Raw genomic sequence first — 10,324 nt, 5'->3', positions numbered from 1 at the left:
GGTACTGAAAATGTGATGATCGATGCTTCATTGCCCCACGGAAGCGAGAAGCTTTTGAAGTAACGTGAAACATTTTGGCCGTAATATGCATGGCCACAGCGCTGTCGAAACGCTAGTGTCCCGGATTTTCACCCAAGACCATATTACGGCGTCATCCTAGTGTCGGGGGGCATTGTCCACCACGCCAAGATCATCATGATGGCTCAACAGGGAAACCTAAAGAAAAGATGATTCGAGCACATGGTAATCTCACTTAGGCAAAGCTTTGGAAGCAGACAGACCAAAATGAGATCTCAAACTCAGCATTAGCATTTCCGATAAATTCTGGACAACATGAAGCACAATCTATGGCAAAAATTGCGACCTTGAACTAAAGGAATGATTCTTTTGGATAAAATTTCAAGGTAGCACCACTATAAAAGCTTAGCGTTTTTCAAGCTTTGCTGTTACCGCCTTCTATATCATTGTACCCCAACAACATTATCAACATTCTACAACGTTTGTATATCCTAACAGAATATGTTCAGCATGTCGATTGCTTGGACCGAACCTTCTTGGACCAAGCAGGCGAGACAACCAAATTAGGCGTCACGAAGATAGAACTATCATCACTTGAAAAAAGCCTGATTCCTTTACACGCCGATCAACAACTAAGACAATGGTGTTCTCCCTTTTGATATGGTGACCCTGCAGGACTGATCAAACCAAGACTTCTCATTACTCGCAATCGCCGCGTGCAAACTACTTGAGCTCTTTCAGTTGAACTGGGAGAAGGTGCCTGAGATTTCTTTTTTAGTTTTTTTATGGCAATGGGAAAAAAAAACTAATTCACTAACAGAAAAGGCAGAAACTCAATAATCACTAGTCAAGCGAAAGGAGCATACTCACAATTGCACTCGCTGGCTTCTGTTTTTTCACCAACTCAACTTGTTTTGCAGCTTGCATCTTTGTTTCCTCCTTGGCGTATTTTATATTTGGCTTGAGGTCCTTTTGCACATTATCTTGCTCAGTTTTTCTTTTGTTTGCATTCAGCTTCTTCACAGACCTGTCTAGCAAAGGAGATTTATTGGTTGAATCCTCATCGACCCTTACACTACTTGGCTTGCAGTTTTTTTGGTACTCCTCCTGCTTCAAAGTTTTGCATTCTTTATCATGATCCATGATTCGGCCTTTCCTCTTTAACCCTCGGGGCATGCTATCATGTTGATCAACTTCACCACAGCCTTGTTGCTCATGCTGGCAAATGCTCTTCTGCTTCTGTTCATTCTTCACCTCATGATGCTTCAAGGATTTGGTTTCCACTTTCGACTGGATACTTTTGACAACGGCCTTGGGCTTTACCTTTGGATCGAGCTGTCCTGCAATCCTTAGTTTTGCTTGTTTTGCTGCACTTCGTCCATACAGCTTGATTCTGCTTGACACACTATTTTGTTCCAATTTTAAATTCTTCCTCCTTGCTGAAACAGAAGCATTGTCTGTGCTTGATTCGTGATTTTTCTTGACCCCATCTTGATTGGGACCTCTGATCTTCGGATTCTCAATGCTCCCATTCTTTTGCTCTAGACACTTTACAATTCTCTCTCTCCCAGAAATGCCAATATCTCCTGCCTCTACAGTTCTTGGTGTTGTTGGCAGACCATCTTTTTGAAAAGTTTCACTATTTGATGGATCTTGATTGCTGCTTAGCCTTTCTTTTCTGTGTGTCTTACCACAATGAGGGGCTTTCAAGTTTGCTCCTTCAGCTCTTTGAGAACCCTAGAAGCAACAGACTCTTCAAAAAGACACAAGCAGCAAATGTGCACCAAGAAAATCAGCCCAATAACAATGCATATAAGGCCTAGTGTTTACCAACTTCGTCTTAGATCTCTCAGCTATTGTATCAACTCTATGTCCTCCAGGCCTCTTCGCACTTAAGTCTATATAACCTTCTGTATCAGCATCTCCCTGGAACCAAGATTATTTACAACATCTTTAGAGTCATTATGGCTTGTGAGCAAGTAAAAGTACTATAATACAAAGAACCATTCTAAGCCAACCCACTGATTTCCTGTCTTCTAGATTGTGAGTTCTATCCTCCGTAACATGATTTGATTTTTTATCCTTGGAAGCACCATTACTTCTTCTCTCTGCACAAAAATGTCAAAATTATATAAACTAGTATCTTTACATTTAAGGGTAGCAAGCAAAGAAAAAAATGCCTCAAGAAAGCAATAATAAGGATGGGCAGATTCAAACAAACAGGCAACTATAAAACAGGACATCTGGAACTCCTATCACAGACTACCAGCATTATATATGTGAGCCGTGCCCGTGCAGACAAGTTCTAAACCTAATGTAATTGCGAGGTGTCTTTTATTTCTTTCACACTCAATCTTCAGAGTGTAGCATAGATTATATCTCCGGGGCTGCATTAGTCAAAAACCATGTCAAACAAATGCACTTGAGCATATCGAAAAGGTGGACTACTCGCATATCATAAAGGTACAGCCAGCCTAAAGCCTACGACCCAATTGGATGCACAATTCAACTTGCCATTTAAGCAGGCTTTTGAGAGCCAGAACGAGCAGCTCAGATACCTGGAAAAGATAGAGATATGTATATATCCTGACATTCTCTTCAAGGCCCATCAATAGATGTAGTTCCAGTGGCAAGGTAGTTAGGCCACTGGCTTCGTAGTAAATGAAAGAACCACTATGCGTACATTTGTATATCCGCAACTTGGTTAAATTATTTAGATGACACTAGTTCACAAAGATAGACGTTGTAGAACATGCTGTATGATATCACCTGTTTTCCTAAACTCAAATCATTTATCATACAAAAGCAATAGTGGTAAAACTTGTCCGGTCCAAGAAAATGGGATCTGTTGCTATTAAGTCCTCCTGGCACAGGCTGGTGTAAGATTAAACACGAGACTCCAAGGCAGTCACTTGAGATTCAAAGCATCTAAAAACACAACATTAATCTTTTTCTTTTTCTTTTTCAGCGTTGCTGCCGAAAGAAGAAGCATGTTCTTTATAAACAAAGTACACAGCTGTTTCTGCAACTAAAAACTTCCTGCATGCACAAGTGAAGCAGTGTCCTACGGTAAAGTCTGATTGAAGATGAAGAGGGTACACCATCTCGTGATTTAAAAAGAACGCATATGTCAAACTAGGTTCACCCGGCTGGTGTTCCAAGCTACACAAGAATGACAAGGCATTCAACAACTTCATAAGAAGTCTAAAAATTAGGAAAGAATTAGAGAATCTGAAGAATGGCACAGGAAAACATCAAAACATAAGCAGCAATGATTTAGAAAAAATGTTTTCTTCAGCGCTAAAATTAAGCGGAAAAGCCCCATCATTATAGTCAGAAGGGCTATGGATGTATTCTTTCTGGACACTGATCGGCATTCTTAACCCATAATACAGCATTGAATATAGAGCCTAGCCTACCATGTGATAAATGCACGAGGATTTGACATCCAGCCAGGATGCTATCCACCAAGTGATGCCCAAGGATACAAGAAAAGGTGTCACCAGAAGCAGCACTTCCAGGAGAGAGATAAGAAGCTAAATAGATATTGATTGACATGGGTATATTAGTCATGTTATACTGTTGAGTAACAAGCCATCAATTATCTAATTCCAGTTATAGAAAATTCGTGTGCTTGGGAGTCCTTGATGATTATATAAACCAAAAATTTATGATGATTGCAATTGTAGAGAGGCGTGAAAGTGAAAGCCTATGGGGTCGCATTTGTAACAGGATAAACTGTCTTTAAATTGGATGGTTCGGTGTTTCGATGCTCACTACCTTATTGAGTGCAACTTTTGTAGTTACCTGTATGTTTGTGTCCCCGTTTCTTCGATGTGGCAGATGTTGAGCTAGGAAGTTCCTACACCCAGAGACAAATGCAGTAAAGTCCACCACATATTCAGAACAAACTGGAAGCATACATACTATACTCCTTGAGCACTATCTGTAGTAAGTCAAATGAGAAACACAAGATAAGCATACCCTCTCAAGAGCTTTCACAAATACATGATGATAGCTCCCATTATCCTGTTTGAGCACCTGAATTTCCAAATTTACAGAAGAGTTGGCAAAGGTAGGGAGCAACAACAATACCAATTATCCATAGGGCTATAAGGAAAGGAAATGTGTTGTTCTTTCAGAACTTTGTAGCTAACTTACACTTTCAAACTCATATTGGCATTTAAGAGGATCCGCATACAAACTACAAAAAAGAAGAGTGCTGATTAAGATGTTAAATGCAAGAACAGTCATAAGAGAGCTGGCATATTGACTCACTATTTGTAGCTCCCATACAACCGTACAAGAACTTCACCCGCCAACCTATTACTAGGTTTATTGCTCTCACTCACACTGTCACCATCAACAACCTAACAGAGAAAGCAAATGAAGAAAATGAACTCTTCGCCAAAGTAACATGTTGTGGAAGATAGCCACAGAATAAGAAGCAATTCAAAGGTTTGATGTCCAGAATCACATAAGCATGTGACGAACCTGTGCTGGCCACCAGGAATCACCATTCAGCCTGACCCAAATCAAGCTCCCTGGCAAAACTTCCCCTTTTAATTGAGTAGATGTACCTTCCTTACCACTATTCCCGGCAACTGAAGATCTAGTACTTGAAAGATGATTTTTCTTCATAGATCCTACCAACATCACAAATAGTACATCAAGGATTATTTCCAAATTCTTCTATTATGTCATCTTTTACTTCCCCCTTGTCCCTGATTATTTACACTTCCAGTGATATCAAATATAAGAAAATTTCTAGTTTTGCCTGCTTTTAGAAGATGAAGACCATACTTGCAACTTTCCTTTCCCCTGAACAGTCATATATAGAAATACTTTCCCATATTTATAAGCACCACATTCTTTTTTAGGTGTATGAAAATTAAAGGAATTTCTCTAAGAGATCCACAGATGTCCTCTCAAATTTCTCCCATAATCTTTCGCATGTCATTTCAAAGATGTTACTCTAAATTGACCTCAACAATGTTCCCTCGTTTTTGTCGGACTCCTACCCAACTCTACATTTTCCTCGGATGCTTCTATGTCACTAAAACCATCCTTGTTGTCCCTACAAACATTTTTTCACATATATTGATGCCTTCTCGCATCTTATAATCACAGACTCTCCATGACCTTCTTCAAGTTGTCCATTCCTAATGAGTTCATCACCATACATCTTCGTCAAGCTAAGTAAGTTCATCATCAATGATTAATATCATGAATGTCAATCTCGAGTATCTCACCGCGAACATCTCTACAATATTCGTAGTCTCATTTGACCAAACCGGCCATAGACATGTTCAGTCCCAGAAGATGTATAATGTTGTTGTTTTCCCTATTAGAAAAAAAAAAAAGCGCCTCTAAATGGCCACTTTCGATCTGAATCTACAATCTGACAAAAGAGATCCACGTGCAATTACACTAATGTGTTAGGATTTACCTAAATATGGCATGAATTAATTCTTCTTATCATTAGATCCCATCAGACCATTCTGATCACAGCTTGAAAGGTTGTCCACCACTAGAGTTACCTCATGCCAAGCGTAAAATCCTATTGTTTCAATAAAGAAGAGATGCCTCCTTTGGTATTTCGATAAACGAGGCGATCTCGAGACTATATCCACCATCAATACGCAATACATTTTCACCTTCCCTCGTCCCTGTGGACCGCGAGAAAAGAATCCTAAAGCCTAGCAAGTAGCAAGTGCAAAGCTAGTATGCACCTAAAAATACAGGAGAGAAATTGGGAGAAGAAAAAAACAAAGCGAAGAACAAAAGACGAGAGGCTGGAGTCATACACACGTCAATCCACATCTAGGACTCGCAACACGAGTTCGTCATCCACATTGCGGCATAAAGCCAATGTAGCATAACCGAAGGCTCTTCGCACATGGAACGCTACTTCTAACATCGGCTTGTCTACCGAGAAAACAAAAAAGGACAAAAGTGCAAAAACGTAGCAACAGAAACATCGATTTCGGCCCTATTCCGGCGGGCTTTCCGAGCAACGCCCAGGCGCGGAGCCCGGCGTCAGGACAAGGCCGACCGCACAAACGGAGACGAAAACTCGAGGAGCTCGCATCAGCGACGACGGAGGAGAGCGATGAGATTGTGAGTACTTACTTGCGGCGACAGCAACTGGAACAGGGGGAGACAGAGAGAGAGATTTGAGATTGCGATGGCGATGGCGAGTGATGACGCGTACGGCTCGCCTCTTCGTCTTCTCGGCCGATGGGCGAGGAAGGACGGACGTCGTAAAAGACGAGAGGGTAACAAAGGAAATACAGAAAAAAAAGGTCAAAAGAGAGTGACAATTGACGAGGGAGAAGTCTCGACTTGGGTTGGGTGGGCAAAAGTAGAGACGTTTGATTAAAAATATCTTCAACTTCTAAAAATAATAATAATAATAATAATAATAATAATAATACCATTAAAAATCTCAAATAAGTATTTACTATTTCGTCCATTAAAATATCTCAAACCGATATCTCATTACACATTTACAATCTCAAATCAATACTTCGCGATACATATGTACCAAACTAATTTTTGCAAAAAATGACAAATTGATGCGCCTAACTCACATGTGCACTCTGTTAAAAAGGCACACATGTCATCGCGCCAACATTCATCATTCTCCAGGTAGATTTGAGTTAGGGGTACTAATTTGGATTTTATTTATGTGAGGAGGAAATCAATTTAGGATAAAGCTTATCATAAAAGAAAAAAATAAAACAATACATAAACTTTTCGGCTTTTGTTATCCAACTGTGTCCTTAAAAACTACAAATTTTATCACTACCTCATCAAATTATCAATCTGAAATCTCGCTAATAAGATAATGTAGCGTGTCTATTTATTTAATAGCCAACGTCGAATCTTAGATATCCATGATAATAAGTGCTCACGACAATAAAGAAAAGCTGTACGTGTTCATTTGTGCTTTTCAAAAAGTTAAAAGCAATTATTAATGTTTTCAGATTGAAAATAGTCAAAACTCGTTAACGCGAAATTTAAAATAATTAAAAAAAAATGAAAATTAAAAGCCTATACAATAAGAATCTCATAGTTAAGTCAAAACTAGCTAACCATTCTTTAAAACTGTTCATTTAAGGGGCCATAGGTTGCACTTGTAAATTTGTAAATCGAAATGGCTTGTGAGGTAAATTAATAGAATCACGATCGATCCGGACCGCCGTCAGGTCACCCACCTCCACATGGAGACAAAGGACGACAAGGATAACGAGTTTAGAATTTTGTAATGCTCTTTTTCTAATTTTTACTTGGGTAGCATCAATGTGATTAAATATGTTAATGATTATGGCAAAAAAAATTAGATTGCACCAAAATAAAGGGAGATTCCAGTTGCAAAATGCCAAAATGTTACATGAATAACATGAGAAAATGGGCCTAATACTAAAAAAAAAAAAAAAATCTCAACTTTAACATATATCTCAATTATATTTAATTTTTTTGTCTCATAAAAAATTCTCAACTTTTACTTTTGTACCGATTCTACCACTGTCAACTTTCTACCCATAATTACTGTTTGTTAATCTTATGTGGCTCGAATTTATCGTCGAACTTATCAATAAATCTTCGAAATTCAGAAACAACGGGTTTCAAGAAAGGAGAAATTTTAAATCGTTCGTCCAAATAATCAAATCTCAAGATCTAGCCGTTTTTTAGGCTATTGAGTGTTGGAGAGAATTCAAAACGCGACGCCTTGAGTGATTTTGTATCCCCTCATAATTTTTAGGAGAAGTAGACAACAAAAGAGAAGTTGGAGGGTATTTTCATATCAGCTTTGTTGAGGTGTAATTCATTAACGACATGAAAATACAATGTATGTTAACCAACGATGATTATGGACGGAAGGTTAACGATGATGAAATTAGAACAAAACTAAAAGTTGAGAATTTTTTATGAGACAAATTTTTTTTTGGATATAATTGAGATAGATGCTAAAGTCAAGTATTTTTTTTATATATTATGCTGGTAAAATTGGGGCTGACGTAAAAGTTGAGAATTTTCTTATGAGATTATGTTTTTGATATAATTAGGACAAATACCAAAGGTAGAGTTTCTTTGGGTATTGGGCCGGAGAAAATGTGGACTTAATTCCATTTTTTGCGCCCGCTGATAGTTTTGGTTCAACCGGTCGGTTCAAATCTTGTAAAAAAACCGAAATAAACCGGCCCATCTAAGCCTCTGTCTGCCTTCATGCCGCGTCCCCTCATTCACTCTCACTCAGAACCCTAACTCTCCCTGTCTCTCCCGCTAGCTGTTCTCTCACTTGCTGATCGCCTCGCCGGCGAGGAAAGCGTGAATCGCCGGCGACTGCGGCCCTGACTCGGTTCGACTCACCGTAGTCCGTGACTTTCCAGGTTCGAGGAGTCTTTTTTTCTTCCCCTGCGTTTGCGTTTCTTTGTTATCGGAGTCCCGTATTGGAATTGTATCGTTGCGGGACCTTTCCGCCGCCCGAGCTCTTCTCGCCGTCGTTGGAGCCGTCCGCGTGTCGCCTACTCTGGGGTGATCTCTCTAAAATGTGCAGGTTAATCCCTCAGAATGCGCAATTGTAACGTCGTTTACCTGTTTAAACAATGGTAGATGTGCGAATCTGCATAACGTTTCGTTACGAAAGCTAATCCGTGGGACACATTTAACTAACTGTGTTAAACACTTTGCTGAATTCGTTGTTCGGGAAATCCGACACGATTATTGAAGGCGCCCGCGCTTCGCGTTGACGCAATTTTTGAACATGACAGCTTTTCACGTAGGCGAAACCTATGTGGCATTCCTGTTTCAGTGCAATATGATTACAACACGGCAACATGACATGATTAAGTTGTCCACGCACCTGGATGCTGTTCTCTAATCTATTGTTAAAATTCCATTTTCCACGCTTCTCTGTTGTAGCTTAGTCTTCAGAGTTGTTGTGAATTTGATGGGGTGCTGTTTGTTTAGAGCTTTCTCACCGTAGTGGTTGGATATGCATCTGGAGAGCTCAATTTAGTGACTTGGAAAATACACCGCCTCGGCTATAAAACGACTAAAACTACTTGTTGCATCTTTTTGGAGCATGGTTTGTACTTGATGTCACAAGGAGCTTCTTTGTATCCCCTTCTTGTTTTGAGCGCATTCTATTCTTTGTGTTTCTGATGGCTTAGCCTGTGATGCATAATCGCAAATGACTCTTTATCGGATACAAAATTGACTATGAAAGCATGAATAGTAGGCTTTTGTTTGATTTTTCATGCGAACTGATTTGATACGTTGTATTATGGATGTAAAGATGTGTGTTCCAGTAATTGTCTGCATCCTGTCGGTAGGATTTATATGTAGCCTCTATAGTTCTAACTTTTCAATAAGATTTGTCATGGTCGTATACCAGTTAGATAGTTTAAAGAAGAATAGGACAATTTTTTTTTTCTTCCGAAGAGATGGATATGGGGAATATATGGATATAAATTGGGTAAGTTACTTATATTCTGCTTATGATGAATATATTTTGATAGGTGAAGACTTCATTGAGTTAAGGAATCGTACAAGAAAAGCAGTGATGGTGGAAGTGTGGTGGCCTTTGCTTGGAGCGGTGATACCTGCCATTGTCAGTGGGCAAGCTTGGAGGATAAGGAAAAGGCGAGCCGAGGAACAGAGGTTGAAGAGCGTTAGAGGGCGAGAGAAGAGCTCCGAAGAGATATTTGTCTGTGAGAGGGTCTGCACTTCAAAGAGGATGCTGAAGAAGGTCGGCTCATTTTCCAAAGACCCAACTCCCGATACTTGTGTCACTGTTTGTGGTGTATCCCAGCTCGATGCTTGTGCGGATGCATGTGCAAGAACCGTCTGTGTTAATCAACACCAAGTGCCCAATTGGAACGATATTTGTCTTAGGAGGTGCCAGAGCGAGTGCCTGAGGCTCTCTAATTCCTCTGATGCATCGTAGTAGTCATGTACTGTACCCTCTTCATTACTTGTGCAAATGTCTTATCGATCCTTTTCTTATATAGATCAATTGTCACGAATCATGATTTCTTCCATGGCAGCTGAGTTGTCTACAAGTATCCACCACTACTCTCATGGTGTTGGCATTTTCTCGCCTGGATTATGCTAGATGACCAATTTGTTTCATCTTGGATTTACTGGAGTACAATTTGGTTTTTAGCTCCTTATCATTCCATGGATTTTCTTGGTATTCTTCTTTCTGAACTCCTCTTGGTACTTTGTCAAATGCTCAGCTTATGGGGATAACACCTTGGGACTCGCTTAGGGCCCTCTCTATCCATATGAATCAAGA

The 10,324-nt window shown here is 39.7% G+C and overlaps 2 protein-coding genes across 3 annotated transcripts; one reads left to right on the top strand and one right to left on the bottom strand.

The window, feature by feature from the left end:
• Positions 1–290: 290 nt before the first annotated feature.
• On the bottom strand, positions 291–6,273 carry LOC115739525. Its single transcript, XM_048274834.1, has 10 exons — positions 6,151–6,273; positions 4,513–4,664; positions 4,297–4,388; positions 4,180–4,222; positions 4,003–4,059; positions 3,826–3,880; positions 2,041–2,126; positions 1,849–1,944; positions 891–1,755; positions 291–795 (listed from the first exon to the last, which is right to left on the bottom strand). The coding sequence occupies exons 2-10, from the start codon at positions 4,657–4,659 to the stop codon at positions 644–646; spliced, it is 1,593 nt and encodes a 530-aa protein (XP_048130791.1). The 5' UTR covers positions 4,660–4,664; positions 6,151–6,273; the 3' UTR covers positions 291–643.
• Positions 6,274–8,253: 1,980 nt separating this feature from the next.
• Positions 8,254–10,125, top strand: LOC115739526 (uncharacterized protein At5g64816). Of its 2 annotated transcripts, none has more exons than XM_030672655.2 (2): positions 8,254–8,414; positions 9,546–10,125. In XM_030672655.2, exon 2 carries the CDS (start codon positions 9,590–9,592, stop codon positions 9,971–9,973), a length of 384 nt encoding a protein of 127 aa, XP_030528515.1. In that variant the 5' UTR covers positions 8,254–8,414; positions 9,546–9,589; the 3' UTR covers positions 9,974–10,125. The 2 variants fall into 2 exon arrangements, with proteins under 2 accessions (XP_030528515.1, XP_030528514.1); XM_030672654.2 differs by having other exon boundaries at positions 8,254–8,581.
• Positions 10,126–10,324: the final 199 nt, after the last annotated feature.

This window comes from Rhodamnia argentea, chromosome 2 (genome assembly GCF_020921035.1).
Source record: "Rhodamnia argentea isolate NSW1041297 chromosome 2, ASM2092103v1, whole genome shotgun sequence".
NCBI lineage: Eukaryota > Viridiplantae > Streptophyta > Magnoliopsida > Myrtales > Myrtaceae > Rhodamnia > Rhodamnia argentea.
Note: the sequence above shows the minus strand (reverse complement) of the source record. Positions and strands in the feature narration are given on the sequence as shown.

Bases quoted from the DNA above. Each gene is read 5' to 3' on its own strand.
- LOC115739526 (XM_030672655.2), top strand. From the start codon at position 9,590: ATGGTGGAAGTGTGGTGGCCTTTGCTTGGAGCGGTGATACCTGCCATT.
- LOC115739525 (XM_048274834.1), bottom strand. From the start codon at position 4,659: ATGAAGAAAAATCATCTTTCAAGTACTAGATCTTCAGTTGCCGGGAAT. The intron at 4,389-4,512 runs GTTCGTCACATG...TTTCTCTGTTAG, and splicing joins ATTCCTGGTGGCCAGCACAG to GTTGTTGATGGTGACAGTGT. The intron at 1,945-2,040 runs GTGGGTTGGCTT...TCTTGGTTCCAG, and splicing joins ATCTAGAAGACAGGAAATCA to GGAGATGCTGATACAGAAGG.